The 21,926-nt window shown below is 38.5% G+C and overlaps 1 protein-coding gene across 3 annotated transcripts; it reads right to left on the reverse strand.

The window, feature by feature from the left end:
- Nucleotides 1–10,388: 10,388 nt before the first annotated feature.
- On the reverse strand, nt 10,389–21,295 carry LOC126822039 (uncharacterized). Of its 3 annotated transcripts, none has more exons than XM_050550767.2 (5): nt 21,217–21,295; nt 20,947–21,046; nt 18,280–18,986; nt 17,436–17,690; nt 10,389–13,495 (listed from the first exon to the last, which is right to left on the reverse strand). In XM_050550767.2, the coding sequence occupies exons 3-5, from the start codon at nt 18,965–18,967 to the stop codon at nt 13,107–13,109; spliced, it is 1,332 nt and encodes a 443-aa protein (XP_050406724.1). In that variant the 5' UTR covers nt 18,968–18,986; nt 20,947–21,046; nt 21,217–21,295; the 3' UTR covers nt 10,389–13,106. The 3 variants fall into 3 exon arrangements, with proteins under 3 accessions (XP_050406724.1, XP_050406723.1, XP_050406722.1); XM_050550766.2 differs by having other exon boundaries at nt 21,194–21,290; XM_050550765.2 differs by having other exon boundaries at nt 20,947–21,290.
- Between the last annotated feature and the right edge of the window lie 631 nt (nt 21,296–21,926).

The following is a 21,926-nucleotide window of genomic DNA, read 5'->3' on the forward strand; positions in this document are numbered from 1 at the left end:
TAGTCTTTCGGGTGGCATGAAAAACCAAGGTCCCATGTACACATTGGCGTGCATGTAAAAAGATCCCTTGGCAGTTGGAATTCAATATATAAGAGTAGGCTGTAGCGCTACTGTCGGGGCAAAATTTCCCTTGTAGCACACTGTATGGCATATGCCCATCTTCATTAGCCTAGTCGGTGCACAACAGAAGGATGTTAAACCCCATTTCACTTCATTATGTAGCGGGAGTGATTAAGTGGGTAAGACGCCGGCTCGCTAGTCTGGAGGTTACATGTAGGTGTTCGATCCCTGCATTGCCCGAAAGAGTTCATCCAGATTGTCCGGTGTGATTCCCCTTTGTCAGTGATGCAGGACAGAGGGCCTGACAAGGTTAGCTGTGTAGTCATTCGGATGGGATGACAAAACGAGGTCCTGTGTACACATTGGAATAAACGTAAAAGATTCCTTGACAGGTGGAATTCGATATAAGAGTAGGCTGTAGTGCACTGTCCAGACAAAATTTCCCTCATGGCACACTGTATGGCGTATGCCCGTCTTCATTAGCCCAACAGTAGGACGTTAAACTCCATTTCATTTCATATTATTAAGTAGCCCTTTCATGCTCATAACATAGTTCGACTTTCAGGGAATATATCGCGTGGAGTGTGTTCTCTAAGTATTGGAAATGACTACAGATTCTTTGAATAGATCTTCAACACTTTATTTCAGGAGCAAATAAATAACAGCAACAAGTAAACAACTTATAACTTATAACTTCCTATAAATCAGTCCTGCAACTAAGTTGGTCTCTCCAACTACTGTATAATTCATCCTACATACACTTGTCTTTTTATATAAATTAGTCACTATGAAAGTGTTGAAATAAGCATATAATTATTGAAGGATTAAGTCTTAAGCCATTTAAAACAATAGTTAAAGAAACTGAAGAGATCAAACACTCTAGTTGCCAGCCTGTCATAATTTATATGGAGTGACAAATTAATTGTTGTCTGCTTCTAATGACTAACCAAGCATTAATGAATGTTAAAATATAGATTTGAAATTAAAAATAGAATTAAACAATAATAAAATAACATATGACCTATACATTAGTCATGTGTATCCACCTTAAAATTATTTCAAACAAAAACATGACCCCATGTTTTAATCATTAATACAATCAAAATCCTTATTTTTCCATTATTCAAAATAACATAATCTATAACTATTTTCACGATAATAATTTCTATTCCTGTACAAAGGATTCCTGCTGTAAGGCCTAACATGTCTAAATCTGTGATCTTGAGTCTTGACGGCTGGTGCATTTGGCACTAAAACTTGAAACATCTCGCATGGCTGCAACCTTTATCATGGCAATTGGCAGGATGACACCATTAACACAAGGTTATTAAAAAAAGATACATCGTTAGTATCCAGAACATTTTGAACACCCGCATCCTTTTTACTGGAGGTCACAGAAACCTGTACTTTTTGGGCACCCTTTGCAAAAAATTCCAGCTGTCGCTGTCTATCCCTTTGTATTTGGACAAAAGAACGATATTTCTTTTCCGGACTGGGTAATTAATTTTCTGAGAAGTCCCTTTTAAAGCCCATTTAAACCCCTGTTTGAGACTCCAAGACACTGATAGTTGATCAAGATTTCTTATTGCTGCTACTGCTGCTGAAGGAAGAATAAAGTTGATATCCATGCCTTCTTCTTCAATATATTATGTACAATTTGACAAGCAGGGAATGTAGCTCTTCGACGTGTGTTCTGTTAGGATCAGAAATGAATACAGATTCTTGGACTGGATCTTCAACACTTTATTTCAGGAGCAAATAGTGCCTACATAACAGCAACAATTAAACAACTTATAACTTCCTATAAATCGGATCCCCAATTACATGTAGTATATAGGTTTCCTAGGTCTCTCCAAGTAATGATTCATCTTACATAAATCTGACATTTTAACGTGGCCTCGTCCAGACGATAAAATCCCACACATATCTCAGTCGATAAAATCAGTCAAATACTTCAGTCGATGAAACCAGTCGGAAAAACAGCCCATTGAGTAGTTCAATGTTCGTTGCCATAGCTGTAGGAGCCGAGGGCTTGGGCGGGGTTTGGTCCTCACCCGTCGCAGGAGATAATTGTACTTAAGTAGATACTAATATTGTCGGCCCTCACCTCGAAAAGAATAGTCCCTATATATGACCATAGAAACGGGGTGTTGGTGGAATGGGAGGGGCCCTGTGCGTGGGAGCGAAAATACTAGTATCTAAAGTACATGTATCACTTAAGACTTGAAACTAGTTGGGAAACCCCCCGGCCCCTACCCAATGCCCCCGGATCCTTCAGTTATGGCTACGAGCATGATTTGCTAATGAAGACGGGCCTACGCCATACACTGTGCTATGAGGGAAATTTTGCCCGGACAGCGGCACTACGGCCTACTCTTATATCGAATTCCATCTGTCAAGGGATCTTTTACGTCCACGCCAATGTATACACGGGACCTCGGTTTTTCGTCCCATCCGAAAGACTAGACAGCTGTCCTTGTCCGCCTCGAAAAGAATAGAGTCCCTATATATGATATGAACGTAGAAAGGGGATGCGATGGGGCCGGGGTGTGTGTGAGGTATTTGACATTTTCATGTGGCCTCGTCCAGTCGATAAAATCATTCAGTTAGTTCAGTCGAATAATCCAGTCGAATAAACCAGTCGAATAATTCAGTCGAAAAGTTCAGTCGAATAGTTCAGTCGAATAATTCAGTCGAATAAACAAGTCGCTCAATATTAAGCAGCGGTGGCAGCGGGCTAAGATAATTAGTAGCAAATCATGCTCGTAGCCATAGCTGAAGGAGCCGGGGGCATGGGGTAGGGACCGGGGGGCTTCCCAACTAGTTTCAAGAAATGAAATGGGGTTTTAACGTCCTACCTTTCTGCTTGGAACTGGGCTAATGAAGACGGGCATACGCCATACACTATGCGATTAGGGAAATTTTGCCCGGACAGCGGCACTACGGCATACTCTTATATCGAATTCCATCTGTCAAGGGATCTTTTACGTCCACGCCAATGTATACACGGGACCTCGGTTTTTCGTCCCACCCGAAAGACTAGACAGCTGTCCTTGTCCGCCTCGAAAAGAATAGAGTCCCTATATATGATATGAACGAAGAAAGGGGATGGTGTGGGACGGGGGGGGGGGGGGGGGCGTGTCGGGATGTGGTATTTGACATTTTCATGTGGCCTCATCCAGTCGATAAAATCAGTCAGTTAGTTCAGTCGAATAATCCAGTCGAATAAACCAGTCGAATAATTCAGTCGAAAAGTTCAGTCGAATACTTCAGTCGAATAATCCAGTCGAATAATTCAGTCGAATAAACAAGTCGCTCAATATTAAGCAGCGGTGGCAGCGGGCTAAGATAATTAGTAGCAAATCATGCTCGTAGCCATAGCTGAAGGAGCCGGGGGCATGGGGTAGGGACCGGGGGGCTTCCCAACTAGTTTCAAGAAATGAAAAGAAATGAAATGGGGTTTTAACGTCCTACTTTTCTGCTTGGAACTGGGCTAATGAAGACGGGCATACGCCATACACTGTGCTATGAGGGAAATTTTGCCCGGACAGCGGCACTACGGCCTACTCTTATATCGAATTCCATTTGTCAAAGGATCTTTTACGTCCACGCGAATGTGTACACGGGACCTCGGTTTTTCATCCCATCCGAACGACTAGACAGCTGTCCTTGTCCGCCTCGAAAAGAATAGAATCCCTATATATGATATGAAGGAAGAAAGGGGATGGGGTGGGGCGGGGGGGGGGGGGAGGTTTTTGACATTTTCATGTGGCCTCGTCCAGTCGATAAAATCAGTCAGTTAGTTCAGTCGAATAATCCAGTCGAATAAACCAGTCGAATAATTCAGTCGAAAAGTTCAGTCGAATACTTCAGTCGAATAGTTCAGTCGAATAAAAAAGTCGCTCAATATTAAGCAGCGGTGGCAGCGGGCTAAGATAATATAGTAGCAAATCATGCTCGTAGACATAGCTGAAGGAGCCGAGGCATGGGGTAGGGACCGGGGGGCTTCCCAACTAGTTTCAAGAAATGAAATGGGGTTTTAACGTCCTACTGTTCTGCTTGGAACTGGGCTTATGAAGACGGGCATACGCCATACACTATGCGATTAGGGAAATTTTGCCCGGACAGCGGCACTACGGCATACTCTTATATCGAATTCCATCTGTCAAGGTATCTTTTACGTCCACGCCAATGTATACACGGGACCTCGGTTTTTCGTCCCATCCGAAAGACTAGACAGCTGTCCTTGTCCGCCTCGAAAAGAATAGAGTCCCTATATATGATATGAACGAAGAAAGGGGATGGGGCGGGGGGGGGGGGGGTGAGGTATTTGACATTTTCATGTGGCCTCGTCCAGTCGATAAAATCAGTCAGTTAGTTCAGTCGAATAATCCAGTCGAATAAACCAGTCGAAAAGTTCAGTCGAATACTTCAGTCGAATAGTTCAGTCGAATAATCCAGTCGAATAATTCAGTCGAATAAACAAGTCGCTCAATATTAAGCAGCGGTGGCAGCGGGCTAAGATAATTAGTAGCAAGTCATGCTCGTAGCCATAGCTGAAGGAGCCGAGGGCATGGGGTAGGGACCGGGGGGCTTCCCAACCGGTTTCAAGAAATGAAAAGAAATGAAATGGGGTTTTAACGTCCTACTGTTCTGCTTGGAACTGGGCTAATGAAGACGGGCATACGCCATACACTTTTCTATGAGGGAAATTTTGCCCGGACAGCGGCACTACGGCCTACTCTTATATCGAATTCCATCTGTCAAAGGATCTTTTACGTCAACGCGAATGTGTACACGGGACCTCGGTTTTTCATCCCATCCGAACGACTAGACAGCTGTCCTTGTCCGCCTCGAAAAGAATAGAATCCCTATATATGATATGAACGAAGAAAGGGGATGGGGTGGGGCGGGGGGGGGGGGGTATTTGACATTTTCATGTGGCCTCGTCCAGTCGATAAAATCAGTCAGTTAGTTCAGTCGAATAATCCAGTCGAATAAACCAGTCGAATAATTCAGTCGAAAAGTTCAGTCGAATACTTCAGTCGAATAGTTCAGTCGAATAAACAAGTCGCTCAATATTAAGCAGCGGTGGCAGCGGGCTAAGATAATTAGTAGCAAGTCATGCTCGTAGCCATAGCTGAAGGAGCCGAGGGCATGGGGTAGGGACCGGGGGGCTTCCCAACCGGTTTCAAGAAATGAAAAGAAATGAAATGGGGTTTTAACGTCCTACTGTTCTGCTTGGAACTGGGCTAATGAAGACGGGCATACGCCATACACTTTTCTATGAGGGAAATTTTGCCCGGACAGCGGCACTATGGTCTACTCTTATATCGAATTCCATCTGTCAAAGGATCTTTTACGTCAACGCGAATGTGTACACGGGACCTCGGTTTTTCATCCCATCCGAACGACTAGACAGCTGTCCTTGTCCGCCTCGAAAAGAACAGAATCCCTATATATGATATGAAGGAAGAAAGGGGATGGGGTGGGGCGGGGGGGTGGGTATTTGACATTTTCATGTGGCCTCGTCCAGTCGATAAAATCAGTCAGTTAGTTCAGTCGAATAATCCAGTCGAATAAACCAGTCGAATAATTCAGTCGAAAAGTTCAGTCGAATACTTCAGTCGAATAGTTCAGTCGAATAATTCAGTCGAATAATCCAGTCGAATAAACAAGTCGCTCAATATTAAGCAGCGGTGGCAGCGGGCTAAGATAATATAGTAGCAAATCATGCTCGTAGACATAGCTGATGGAGCCGAGGCATGGGGTAGGGACCGGGGGGCTTCCCAACTAGTTTCAAGAAATGAAAAGAAATGAAATGGGGTTTTAACGTCCTACTGTTCTGCTTGGAACTGGGCTTATGAAGACGGGCATACGCCATACACTATGCGATTAGGGAAATTTTGCCCGGACAGCGGCACTACGGCAAACTCTTATATCGAATTCCATCTGTCAAGGTATCTTTTACGTCCACGCCAACGTATACACGGGACCTCGGTTTTTCGTCCCATCCGAAAGACGGGACGTAAAAGATCCTTTGACAGATGGAATTCGATATAAGAGTATGCCGTAGTGCCGCTGTCCGGGCAAAATTTCCATAATCGCACAGTGTATGGTGTATGCCCGTCTTCATTAGCCCAGTTCCAAGCAGAACAGTAGGACGTTAAAACCCCATTTCATTTCTTTTCATTTCTTGAAACTAGTTGGGAAGCCCCCCGGTCCCTACCCCATGCCCCCGGCTCCTTCAGCTATGTCTACGAGCATGATTTGCTACTATATTATCTTAGCCCGCTGCACCGCTGCTTAATATTGAGCGACTTGTTTATTCGACTGAATTATTCGACTGAAGTATTCGACTGAACTTCTCGACTGAAGTATTCGACTGGATTATTCGACTGAACTAACTGGCTGATTTTATCGACTGGACGAGGCCACATGAAAATGTCAAATACCTCACACACACCCCACACACCCCGCCCCACCCCACCCCCTTTCTTCGTTCATATCATATATAGGGATTCTATTCTTTTCGAGGCGGACAAGGACAGCTGTCTAGTCTTTCGGATGGGACGAAAAACCAAGGTCCCGTGTATACATTGGCGTGGACGTAAAAGATCCCTTGACAGATGGAATTCGATATAAGAGTATGCCGTAGTGCCGCTGTCCGGGCAAAATTTCCCTCATCCCACAGTGTATGGCGTATGCCCGTCTTCATTAGCCCAGTTCCAAGCAGAACAGTAGGACGTTAAAACCCCATTTCATTTCGTTTCATTTCTTGAAACTAGTTGGGAAGCCCCCAGGTCCCTACCCCATGCCCCCGGCTCCTTCAGCTATGGCTACGAGCATGATTTGCTACTAATTATCTTAGCCCGCTGCCACCGCTACTTAATATTGAGCGACTTGTTTATTCGACTGAATTATTCGACTGAACTATTCGACTGAAGTATTCGACTGAACTTTTCGACTGGTTTATTCGACTGGTTTATTCGACTGAACTAACTGGCTGATTTTATCGACTGGACGAGGCCACATGAAAATGTCAAATACCCCACACACACCCCACACCCCCGCCCCACCCCATCCCCTTTCTTCGTTCATATCATATATAGGGACTCTATTCTTTTCGAGGCGGTCAAGGACAGCTGTCTAGTCTTTCGGATGGGACGAAAAACCGAGGTCCCGTGTATACATTGGCGTGGACGTAAAAGATCCCTTGACAGATGGAATTCGATATAAGAGTATGCCGTAGTGCCGCTGTCCGGGCAAAATTTCCCTCATCCCACAGTGTATGGCGTGTGCCCGTCTTCATTAGCCCAGTTCCAAGCAGAACAGTAGGACGTTAAAACCCCATTTCATTTCTTTTCATTTCTTGAAACTAGTTGGGAAGCCCCCAGGTCCCTACCCCATACCCCCGGCTCCTTCAGCTATAGCTACGAGCATGATTTGCTACTAATTCTCTTAGCCCGCTGCCACCGCTGCTTAATATTGAGCGACTTGTTTATTCGACTGAATTATTCGACTGGATTATTCGACTGAACTATTCGACTGAAGTATTCGACTGAACTTCTCGACTGAATTATTCGACTGGATTATTCGACTGAACTAACTGGCTGATTTTATCGACTGGACGTGGCCACATGAAAATGTCAAATACCTCACCCCCCCCCCCCCCGCCGCACCCCATCCCCTTTCTTCGTTCATATCATATATAGGGATTCTATTCTTTTCGAGGCGGACAAGGACAGCTGTCTAGTCTTTCGGATGGGACGAAAAACCAAGGTCCCGTGTATACATTGGCGTGGACGTAAAAGATCCCTTGACAGATGGAATTCGAAATAAGAGTATGCCGTAGTGCCGCTGTCCGGGCAAAATTTCACTCATCCCACAGTGTATGGCGTATGCCCGTCTTCATTAGCACAGTTCCAAGCAGAACAGTAGGACGTTAAAACCCCATTTCATTTCGTTTCATTTCTTGAAACTAGTCGGGAAGCCCCCAGGTCCCTACCCCATGCCCCCGGCTCCTTCAGCTATGGCTACGAGCATGATTTGCTACTAATTATCTTAGCCCGCTGCCACCGCTACTTAATATTGAGCGACTTGTTTATTCGACTGAATTATTCGACTGAACTATTCGACTGAACTTTTCGACTGAATTATTCGACTGGATTATTCGACTGAACTAACTGACTGATTTTATCGACTGGACGAGGCCACATGAAAATGTCAAATACCTCATCCCGACACGCATATATATTGACTCTATTCTTTTCGAGGCGGACAAGGACAGCTGTCTAGTCGTTCGGATGGGACGAGCATGAACTAACTTACTGATGTTATCGACTGAACTAACTGACTGATTTTATTGACTGGACGAGGCCACATGATAATGTCAAATACCTTATCCCCATATGCCCCCCTAACCCAACATATCATATATAGGGACTCTATATTCTTTTGGAGGTGGACAAGGACAGATGTCTAGTCGTTCGGATGGGACGAAAAACCGAGGTCCCGTGTACACATTGGCGTGCACTTAAAAGATGGGGGCATATGGGGATGAGGGAAAAAGTAAAGCATGACTTTATTAAGCCGCGGTGGCAATAACACCTTAAAGTTTTAATTTGAACAATCAAATTTGAACATGAGGGGACGTAAAAAATAAACAAAAACAATGATAAAAGATATTGGAATTAGTGCGTTTTTTCTTTAACTTATACTGATTACAAACGATTCCAAAATTTTAATAAGCCATCGACCGGTTTATTCGACTGACTATTTGATTTGGACTTAGGGTCGACTCATTCTCCGTGTGACATTTTCTTCTCGAACTGCCCAGACACAATACTATATAACACAGGGACATAACTCTATGTCTGCGATATCACCTCGGTGGAAGCGGACGTTAAATAAAACTAACTCACACACACTCTATGAATAGGGACTATTAAACCGGAAATAGGGAATCAAGTAGTACCACTCACGTTGTGAGACATCAAGTAATTATATCATATTCATTTTAAAAGAAATAAATCCAGTGTATCTCCCACGTATTGTAAATAAAATATAAAAAAAATAAATACATGTTAACGTATTGTAAAATGATAAATCAAAGTAAAAATTCCCGTAAAATATTATTGTTTATATCGCGTGTGTCTAGTTAATCGAGGTGCGCCCGATTGAACAAAAATAATAATACACGATAAAAAGCAGACGAAATTGTTTTCTAACGTAACAAAAAAAATACAATTAAAATGAGTGGGGCTTCGGAAGTCACTGTCAAGAATTGGCTTCAGACAAGACCTAACTAAATGTCTACATCACATTCACAAACTGTCACAAGTACTTGTGGCAGTGCTAAAAAATCTAAGAATAGTCAGAATGGAATCTGAGAGAGAGAGAGAGAGAAATGGGGTTTAACGTCCACTCGACACAAACTAGGTCATTTCGGGACTAACATATGGTTTAATTTTATTTCAATAATTCGCTTGCGCGTAGGGGTCTTTAGCAGTGGGAGGAAACCGGAGGACCCGGAGAAAACCCACGAGGTTGGACAGGCAACCCTACACCTTGTCACGTACAACCGGGGATTCGAAACCACGCCAGTCGACTCAATGACAGACTTTATGATACAGCGTGCGCACGCTAACCATTCAGCCATCCAACCCCCCAGAATGGAATCTAATCATATTTCAATTCGTTATGAATTAAAGTAATATCTTGTTATTTAGGTGTTTTACTTTGAAACTGAAAAACTGCTAATCAATTTTTAAATTTGCTAATCAAATTTGGCAAAATTGGACTTTTTGATTAGCAGTGCTGCTAATCAACTGTGAAAAATTACCGACAGCCCTGATTGTTAATAAACTGACCCAACCCGGTCAAGATTTAGACACAAGCCGTGGCACCAGAGTAAAAAGTATATTGTAAGCCTGGCCAAGGAAGTCACTGGTGACAAAATAAACGTCAATAGGGTCCTTGGTAATGGTTAGTGTATTGGCCATGTGTATACTAACAGCTAAAAATGTTCCTGTCACCCGTGTTACAGTGTACGAGGACAAAAATTAATTTAATGAAATAGATAAAACAGAGATTAATTGATTCTGAATACTATGGAAATATTAATCCGGCTGAGAAATCTAATCTGGAAGCCATCAGTGGAAATTTGGGCAGATTAAGCTTGCATGGGACCCTTGGAAAACTATCATATTCTGGTCATTGTCCATCATACATACAAATACAATTTGTATATAAGAATGGTTGATTGATTTGGCACAACATATTAAGTCAACTCATAAATGCAGACAGTAAATGAAATGTAAGATAACTAAAAATTTACAAATGCTTTATTTCTTCCATATAATATAACATGTTACATACCAGTTCTGACATATATTCACATACAATGACATATATTAAAATATCTATTGAGTTGGCAGTCAGCATGTCAAAAATGATCATCCAGTTGTTGCCAGGCAAGATACCGCCACATTTTGCAAGAGGTGGATAGAGAACAAGTTAAAAAATCAAAAGAAGCGATTTTTCGTACAATCAGGGACTATAATCCAGGAAGTTATGGTCTGAAATGCCCAAATATCGAAATGGACTGAGATATTTGGGATATAAAGATATATTTTAAGTTTCATTAAAATCGGATAAAAATTGTGACTTCTAGAGGGAGTCCACAACCTTCGTATTACATACATTTACACTATTTGTATACTAGGGGCGGCCATTGTGTCTGGCAGTTTTGATTCGATTTTCTTGAAATTCAAACTCGGCAACAATCATTAGGGTGTAATGGTGATATATTCAAACCTTATTTTAAATCAGATAAAAATTGTGACCTCTAGAGGGACCACAACCTAAAAACGCGATTTTTCATACAATCAAGGGTCATAATTCAGGAAGTCACGATCCGATATGCACGAATATCGAACAGAACCAAGATCTCTAGAGTGTCCACAAGCTAAAAACTTGATTTTTCGTACAATCAGGGCCCCTAATCCATGAAGTTTTGATCCGATGCATGCCAATATCGTACGGAACCGAGATCTTTTGGAGATAAACCTATATTTCAAGTTTCGTTAAAATCGGATAAGAATTGTGATCTGTAGAGTGTCCACAAACAAATTGTGGACGAACAGACGGACGTCCGTACAAGGGTGATGACAATATAAGTCTACATGAAAATATGGGCGTATAAAAATAGTATGGTTACATAATCAACTAATAAACAATGTTCATGACTAGGTTTTTAAAACATTAAATAACAAAAATAAACTACTACTAATATAAAAACAAATATACAAGCACTTTTTCTTAAGCAATTTTTCAATAAAATCATGCTGTTAGGATACAGATAATGACATACAGATCTGAAAATCATTTGTATCAGCATTTCAAAATTTGGCAATTAAAAATAAACAAGTTCTCTGACTAAAATTGAAAAAAAAAGCCACTGCTCAGTAAAATGAGTAAACAAAATGAATCAACTAAAATGTTTAAAGTTACAATTTCATATTTTTAAGTTATATTTTCAAAATGTATTAAAATAAAGCCCTAAAATAGATGGTATCTATAAACAGTCCTACCTTGTTAAAGAATAATCCTATTAATCCTATAATTCACTATTGCCAGTTGAGAATTTGGCAAAAATTTCATTTTCAACTTCAAATTCAAACGTTTGAAGATAGCTATTCCATGGTGGGTAATAGGAAAACAAGGGAGGTAATTGTGTTATTATTTCCGGTGTGGAGATTTTTAAGTGTGAGAAAGATAACCTATGATTGTATAATAGTGAGTTGACAACCTATTGAGCAAAAGACATAGAAATAATTATGTTTTGACTTTCTTAGAAAATATGAAATTGTAACTTTAACAAAAATATATTACTACATTAAACACAAACTGAGATAGGCCTACAATACAGTTATGTGGGGTCCCCAAATATGAAATGCACTGTTTACAAAATGATCAATTTCACTACCTGCAACATATCACTATAAAAACGATAAACATAATTATGTCTACATAAAAATCAAAAAAAAATATTGAATGAAGTTTCTATTAAATCATACATGTAACAGAACAATCTTTTTTAAAGAATAAAAAAATAAACCATACATGGAGATCACATCACTTATTGAGCTTAGTTTGACTCAAAATTAGTTCTCATAACTTATATTGTTTGCTGACCTAAATGGATTTTTCGATACAATAAAATCTTATCTTATCTAAAATCTTATCTAACTTTTCTGCCCATTACCGTACTATTGCTCATAATTAAATTCTAATGTAACACACAATTATCACTTTAGCTTTATAATTCTAATTTGGTTTATAATTCAAACTACTGTAGTTTGTTAATCCTTGACCCAATATCATCAATTAATATCAATTATTTTGTTTAAATCCCACAAGTCGAACCTATTTTGTTCATAATTTTAACTATCATTCTCAAAATATTATCTCAAAACTTTATCTTACTTACACAATGTTCTTTACAATAATAACTTCTTGCATCATTAATTAGATTTGTGGTTCTTTTTTTATTATTAACATCCCCTCACATCTCTTAGCCGAAAATTGGTTTTAGAGTTTTTAAATTGTTATTTCCCTTTGATAGATAAGATAAGATGTTTATTGCATCAAAACGTCCATGAAGGACAGCATGCATACATATACATACACTTAGACATAGTCATATACATTCAATAATAAATATTACATAACACAATACATTCATACAAACAGTGTCTCCTATCTTGGAGATAAAATAAAATTTCTGATAATCCAAATCCATTTGGTGTAATAGCAAAGTGCACAACGCCAAATGCCCCCAACAATTTTGATTCAATGACTCTACCTAAACTAAATACATTTAGTACCTAAAGGTGACTAGTGGTCAAAATATGGACATTACCAAGTTAATGATTAGTTTTGTACAACATTAAATCATGGTAAAGACTGAATGATCAAGATTGATGAGTAACCAGTTGCAGGGTCAAACAATAACTATTGTATATTAAATTTAAAATGCATAATTAGCAACCTTTGTAGCTTTCATATTGAGATGTTAAAATTTTACAAATCTCTTCAGATAAAACTTTCCATTTTTTACCATGTACCGAAATGTCTATTTTGTCTGGATGAAAGTGAACAACAGCTTTTTGATACAACTTTTTAAGTTGGGCTGGTTCGGGTTGATCTGGTAACTCTCCTAATACATGTTTGTCATTTTTTGGAGGATGTGTTTTGTACAGAAATTTGAGAAAGTCTACTTTTCCTTCTTCAAATTTCTTTTTTAAGTCAAAAAGTTCATCTTTTAACTCATTCATGATTTCTTCGCGTGCCAAACGATTTTCTTCATCTTCTCTCATCCTCTCTTCATCCTGAAAACCTTTTAACCCTTCTGCAGCCACACGGTACCATTCTGAAACAAAACAATAAAATGAATTAAACTTAAGTTATTTTTTGATTCTATGAAAATAAATTATCAACCGTGGCTGCCAGGCAGAATACGCCCACATTTTGCAAGAGATGGATAGAAAACAAGCTTAACAAAAAGTGATTTTTTGTAAAATCAAGGGTCATAATTCAGGAAGTTATGACCCGATATGTGCGAATATTGACAGGAACCAAGATCTTTGGGTTATAAAGATATATTTCAAGTTGCATCAAAATCAGATCAACACTGTGACTTCTAGAGGGTCTACAACCTGGATATACCATATATTTACACTATTTGCGTACAAGGGGTGTCCATTTTGTCCGGCAGTTTTGGTCCGATTTTCACGAAATTGAAACTCAGCCGTCATTAGGGTGTAAAACGGTGAAATATTCAAACAATTTTTTTTTCAATCGGATAAAAATTGTGACCTCTAGAGGGACCACAAGCTAAAAACGCGATTTTTTGTACAATCAAGGGCCATAATACAGGAAGTTACGATCTGATATGCGTGAATATCACCAGGAACCAAGATCTTTGGGTTATAAACATGTATTTAAAGTTTCATCAAAACAGATGAAAATTGTGACCTCTAGAGTGTCCACAAGCTTGATATACCATATATACACTATTTGCGTACGAGGGGTGGCCAATTTGTCTGGCAGTTTTAGTCCAATTTTCTCGAAATTGGAACTCAAGCATCATCACAGTTTAACGGTGATATATTCAAGCATTTTTTTAAATCGGATAAAAATTGTGACCTCTAGAGGGACCACAAGCTAAACACATGATTTTTAGTACAATCAGGGGCCATAATTCAGGAAGTTACGATCCGATATGCGCAAATATAGAAAGGAATCAAGATCTTTGGGTTATAAACATGCATTTCAGGTTGTATCAAAATCAAATGAAAATTGTGACCCTTAGAGTGTCCACAAGCTAAAAACGTGATTTGTCGTACAATATGGGGCCATAATCCATGAAGTTATCGTTCGATATATGCCAATATCAAAAGGAACCGAGATAGACCTATATTTTAATTTTCAGCAAAATCGGATAAAAATTGTGACCTGTAGAGTGTCCACAAACAAATTGCAAACGGACGGACAGGGGCGACGACAATATACGTCCACATGAAAATGTGGGCGTATAAAAACTCTTGTGTGTCCCTATCTTGCCATGTGGATTACAAAAAAATTAATCAATGACTTTTTTTTCATTACCTTGGTTTCCAGACACAGAACATAAGGTGATATTCTTATCTCCCTGTAGAGATTATTTATCTGCATTTTACAGAATTTCCATGCTACATTAACAAGCCAATTGAAATCCCACAGATGACACATATTAATCAACCACACATTTATTTTTTTCAAAAGTATCAACCAATCAAACTAATTATCAATTATACACTAAATTTCATCACTCTCTATCAGATAGAATCAAAGTTTTATTTCCTAAAGCATCGACCAATGAAATTGCTTAGCTCTGCTTAGCTTTAGCTCGAAATGTTAATCATTGAACTTAGTCAAGACATTCACCTAATGAACATCTATATCAAGTTTAAACATTCTACCTCAATTAAAAGCCGAGTTGTTATGTTCCAAAGTCTTGACCAATCAAATTGAACATTCTACCTCAACTAGAAGGAGAGTTATTGTGTTCCAAAGTCTCAACCTATCAAATTGCTTATCGCTCTGCTTGCCCTGAGCAGAAAGTGATCATTATCGAACTTAGTCAAGGTATTGATATGATAAAAATATACACCAAGTGTCCTCGCTCTCACTTAATTAGAACTAAAGTTATCGTGTCCCAAAGCATCAACCAATGAAATTGCTTATCTCTGCTTATCCTAAGCAGAAAATGCTCATCTTCGACCTCCATCAAGGCATTCACCAAATAAACACCTACACCAAGTTTGAACCTTCTAGCTCAATCAGAAGGAGAGTTATTGCGTTCCAAAGTGTCAGTGAATCAAATTGCTTATCGCTCTGCTTACCCTGAGCAGAAAATGCTCATTATCGAACTTAGTCAAGGTACTGATGTAATGAAACTATACAGCAAATTTCATCACTCTTACTTAATTAGAACTTAGTTATCGTGTCCCAAAGCATCAACCAATCAAATTACTTATCCCTTCTTAGCCTATGCAGAAAATGCTCATCTTCCAACTCCATCAAGGTATTGACCTAATAAACACCTACATCAAGTTTGAACATTCTAGCACAATTAGAAGGAGAGTTATTGTATGTAACAGACAGACAGACAAATGGATGAACCAATTATGATACTTATTCGGTGTATTCCCGCGAAGGCGCAGTTACAGAGCCTGACCAAAATTAATCCTTCCCATGAAGGCGCAGATATCGACTTGTCGGCTTTCGTTTGAAGAGAGGCATGTTACTATTAGGACCCAATTAACGGTGTTAAAAATTTTATGAATTTATGTTCACTCTGAATTTTATTCACCAATTGGCAACTAATGATTAAAATCATCAAATTATCCAAGTATTCAATATGAATCTTAATTTGGAGACGAACACATTATGTAGGTCTATAAGTACAATATAGAGAAGATGAAGAAATACAGAAGGTGGTACGAGGTTTGCAGCTCTACCGTTGGTACCAGTAGAAAGGGTAGGTGTATTATATTATGTCTTGCTGTATTGGCCTTCGACTTCTCATCAGTGGGACTACTACGACACAGAGGAGCACAGAACCAACAAGACTTTGGAAGGATGGCATGCAAGAATCAAGAAGCTACTTAGAAAAGCCCATCCGAATGTTTTTGAAATGATCACATTTTTACAACAAGAACAAAATATTAATGAGATTAGAATCGTTCAGTATGCTGGGGGACAGGAACTACCAGGGAAGAGATATAAATATGCTCAAATCCAAAGCCAACTCCAGGAATTAAATGGAAGACACGAGGAAGATTAATTGACTTTAGTCGATTATTTAGACAGGGTGTCTTATTTGGCGAAATTAAATTAATTTTTGTTATAATGTAGTTATGTTTTTATTTCTAATGCCAAAAATGATGCTAAAATGTTGGTTAATTAGTTACATTGGGGATTATGAAAGTGTACATTCTTATCATAACAATCTATAACACCATTGTTACGTTTTTAATCCATTTTAATCCCTAGGAGCTGGATTCCCACGAAGTTGTCGAAAACGACCTCGTTTAATCGTTACGGCCAATAACTGCGCCTTCGTGGGAATAAACCACTTATTCTACAACAAGAGGCTACACTTATTAAGGCATCTTTTTCAAATTTGGTGTGAAGCATTGTGGTTATAAGAAAACAAACCATATTGATATTCAGCATTTGATGCGAAGCATTGGCGTCAAGAGATGATGAACCCTATTGATATTCCACAATCTTCGACCTTCTGTTTAAGAGCCTGAGAGTTAGCTCTTTTTTATGAACAACCTATCAATGCAATCTTGGCTACAGTTTTTGACACATTTATTTCAAATTTGGTGTGAAGGTGCAGCTTTTGGTCAGAAGAGGGTGAAGTCCGGTGAACCCTATCAATATTCAGCATTCTGCAACTTTCTGTTCTGGAGTTACCCCCCCCCCCCCTTTGCCAAAAATTACAGGCTACAATTTTAATCAAATTTTTTTTTTCAAATACGGTCTATAGCATTGGGGCCATGAGAGGATGAACCCTCCCTTTTCCCAAAAATATGCTTTAACACATTAGGGGCTACAGTTCTTTGATTGCTATCAAATTTGGTGTGAAGAACTGGGACTGGGGATGATGAACCCTGTTGCTTTAACAGTATTCAAGGACTTTCTGTTCTAGAAATATATTATGTGTCTGGAGTATGCACTGAAAAATTAGATATTGTCCAAACAAGTGGACCCTGTAATTCGTCCTATATTTTGTTAACTGTTTTCGTAAAAAGTCCTACCTTCATTAAACATAGTTCTTGGTATCAGTGTTGTAGCCAGTTCTAACGTTCTTGTAAAATATGATTTTGCTTTGTTTTCAAGTTTTAACACTTTATGGTAAATTTTCCCAATCCTACTGGAAGCTATTGCTTCTAGTTCAATTTCTTTTTCTCTTGTTAAAATAATAACTCTACGATACTTATCAATGATATCCCATATTATATCAAAATTTATCTCTTCTTCATTTGAAATCATCTGTGAGAAAAGGTCATCAGCTGAAAAGGTTAAAAAAGATGGATTTTAAAAACTGCTATACAATTTGTATGACCCACAAATTGATAGTTAATTATCCATATATCTATGATGAATTGACAAATTTGTCCCAAATTGGTATGCCAACTAATTTGAGATTTCCTGATGTGACTTTACACATCCAGTTAATGTCAAATTTATAAAAACAGGATACGCCCACAGCAGGTAAATCGTCTGAGAGGTCAACAAGGGTTGTCGCATATTTATTCTTTTGTAGGTAATGGTCGGGCATTTACAAGTTAAATTTTGTACAGATCGGATTATAATTGTTTTTGTTTGAGGGTTCACAAGGTTCTACAAACTGAAACAAGGGCCTCAACTCTGTAATTAAGTTATAGAAATTGTTGAAATTCAACAGGCTTTTTCGTTTTACTAATTAAAATCATGCATAAATTTCATGCAGATGGGATGATAACATTTGTTGTTTGAGTGTTCACAAGGTTCAACAAAGTAAAATGGCAGTACTCTAGAGAAAATTCAACAGGCATCTTCGTTTCACCGATTTAAAAGATGTATATATTTCATACAGATCGAAGATAACATGTAACTTACCTACTTCCAGAGCCTGGAGTGATTCTGCAATACTTATTTGTTGCTGGATATCACCTTCTAATGTGTCTAAAACCTTCTTTCCTCTTGGAGTTCTCGCTAATTTTAACCCTTCCTGAATAGGGAAGTAACAGTTTGCAAGATAAGACAAGGCCTCTTTGTAGTTCTTGTCTGCAATCTTAGAAACACTAAGGTGGAAATAGCATTCTGCTATTATATGGAAAGCTGAGGATCTGATTTCGTTACCGAGTAAGAATTGAACAAAAAATTCATAGTGTCTTATTCTTATTTCGACATCTTCTTCTGTCAAAAGATCTTGAATATTCAACCAGCATTTTAAGGAACTGGTGTCTATAGAGATCAGCCATTCATCATCTCTATCTCGGCCAAACTTATCTGCTTCAAAGTAATATCTAATTGCTTGCTTTGAATAAAAATGAATTAAAGTTTTCGAGCCACTATTATTATTGAGGCATTCCATCATCTTTTCTGACATTACCGCCACATTCTTTTTTGCAGACGACTTTTCCAAATCATTCTCTGCATAATCATCGGCTTTATAATAACAATTTAAAACTTCCTGTAGTTTGTCTTTAGCAATACATGGTGTCAAATCTTGATTCTTAAATTTTCTGTACAGTTCATTTCCCATAGATCTCCATTGAAGTGATAAACCAAAAGCAGATGACATTTTTGACGCTTAGCTAAAGCTGTAAATATAAGATATTGTCTGGGAAATGAGTTGACAGAATAGTCATATCAAGTATAACAGAAACACACTAAAGCCTATATATGGAAAAACAGTTGCTGGTTTATAAACATGTAGGGTTTCGAGGATGGTACCCTCATCCTATCAAGTACATGTAATGATAAATAGGTGAAATACGTTTATCTATTTCCACTAAGGGAAATGTGACAAGTTTTTTTCAGGTTTTTCAGCATGCATAAGGTATATCAAGGAGCCTCGACACTCCAAATTGATCAAGATTATCATTAGTCGAATACCATTCCTAACAATTTCATGAAATTTGGTAAATAAGTTAACTCTGTAGAGTGAGTACAAATGAAGATAGTCACTGCCTTGTTATATAGGGTGCCAGTGCCACATAGATTGGTAGAATTGAACCATTTTTGGACAGTTATTAGTATTTAAGATTCAACTTTCACAATATATAAATAGTTTGCAGAATTACGAAATTCAAACTCAACCGTCATTATGGTTTAACGGTGATATTAGTGTGGCTTTTAAAATTGGATAAAAATTGTGACCTTTAGAGGAAACACAAGCTAAAACTGAGTTTTTGTACAATCGATGGCCATAATCCAGGAAGTTATGATCCGATATGAGCTCTTTAAATCGGATAATAATTGTGACCTCTATAAGGGACCACAAGCTAAAAACACGTTTTTTTTTGTACGATCAGGGGCCATAATTCAGGAAGTTACAATCTGATCCGAATGCGCGAATATCGAAAGGAACCAAGATCTTTGGCTTATGAACATACATTTCAAGTTTCATCAAAATAAGATGAAAATTGTGATCTCTTAGAGTGTCCGCAAGTTAAAAACGTGATTTTTTGTACAATCAGGGGCCATAATCCATGAAGTTATGGTCCGATACATACCAATATCGAAAGAAACCTATATTTCAAGTTTCGTCAGAATCAGATAAAAATTGTGACCTGTAGAGTGCCCACAAACAAATTGTGGACGGACAGGGGTGACAGCATAATACATCCACATGAAAATGTGGGCGCATAAAATCATGTTTATCATCAATCATTTAGTCAGAAGAAATAAATAACTCTAGAAATACTTTTGTGCAAATGTTCACAATCAATTACTATTTTAAATCCACTCTTCATAATATGTGTTCTGCTATACAGACGAACAATGAATTTGGTGTTTTTATCGCCTGAGAGACAAAATGCACACCTTGAATGAGGTATAAAAATGTTCTACATTGATGGCAATTATCAATGTGTTTCCTTGCATCTGTAGCCATTCCAAGAGCTATTTGACTGATATTTTCGTCTAAGTAAACGTTCGGAAATTGTTGAAAAAGAGCCTTAAAATCGAGCAAAAAAGCCAGTTGAACATGCGACTCGAAAATTGTCAAGGTGAGCGAGGCATTATGATTGGTAAAAAGACAAATCTATACCCTAACCACTTCACTATTTAAGCCTTGTAACTTATACTGTGTACTGTCTACACATGAAACAATGCTACATCAAGTTGCACTCATGCGCGTCGGTGATGGACATGAGTGAATACGCCGCCGATTCCACAAGATACTATCATTGATGTCTGTCTATTGTCACTCTATAGGATTAGGGCACCGTCAGCTAAACAATAAGAATTCGTTTGAAAGTGGAAGCATTAATTAGACCAGACTGGTGTGTTTGAGTCGATGGTTTAAAATTGAGTCATTTGGGATCCCTGCAACGGGTTGGCAACAGACATATTTGGGGAGAAAAGGCACTTTCAGCAGTAAAAAAGGGCACTGTCGTAAATAAGTGGGGGGGGGGGGGCGCACCCCTCGCGATCCCCCTTGGATCCACCTCTGAATTGGTTATTGGAAGAGAATGGTTTTATTTTGTATGCTGAATTTTTACAAGTGGCAATTCACAACCATATTTCAACAGGAATGTAAAAAGTCAAAAGCATTACCTTATTTGTTTGGAATATTCTTTATTTTGACACTGTTACTATTGTTACCGGTACTGTTCATACAGACATTACTGGAACATATGAACTTTATATGGTCTAGCTGAAGTGAAAGGAGAAAGCAAAAGATATACCGGTATGGTAACACTTTTAAAACCATTAAATTAAATTTACGTTACCACCCGTACTTTACTACTTCGCATTTGAAAAGGCAAATGTTCTTCTATAGCCTATAGTCCATGTGACAGACCTCGGATTTCGGAGTATCATTACCAATTTGATGAATAAATTCAACCATGATTTTCAGTTAGCCTGGTGCCCGAAGTGTTCAAATTTGGCTGATGGACTTCCGGTTCACTTTGCTAAATGCCATTTTTTCATTGCAATTGAGCGCGTCAAGGAAACCTTCATAACTCTTTCACAGATTGACCTATTGATATGAAATATGGCTCAAAATGTTCGCAATGACATTCTACAGCTGCTGTTATATGATACATGTTGGTGAATGAATCATATATTTTCCAAATCAACAGATTATTCTGAAAAAAGCAACGTTTTGGCATTTTTTTTCAAGATTTATTTTATAAGTTCACTACCAAATCATGTTCAGGGTAAATTTAGCCAAATTTTGTGTGTGGTCTTCTTAAGTTATTCATTTGGCATAAATAAATACGCTCAGTGACCCAGTCTGTACAGCTGCGGTGGTCGGAAACTCAACAAAAGTCTTGAGTAGACTGTCAATTTTAAAATGTTGAGCCTCGGCGAGTTAATAGGGTACTAACCATGTGAACGTTTATTTAGGGTTGTCGCAATCGCAACGATATTTGGGGACCGGTTGTTTCTGAAAAAAAAATTGTCACTGAAGACGATTTTGATATTATGTCACTTATGTGACGTCATTTTCGGTTGAATCCGTCCGATTTCCAAAATGGCCGCCAAAATTTGACGAAAAATGAATATCTTGTTAGGATGGATGAGTATCA

This window comes from Patella vulgata, chromosome 5, assembly GCF_932274485.2.
Source record: "Patella vulgata chromosome 5, xgPatVulg1.2, whole genome shotgun sequence".
Classification (NCBI taxonomy): domain Eukaryota; kingdom Metazoa; phylum Mollusca; class Gastropoda; family Patellidae; genus Patella; species Patella vulgata.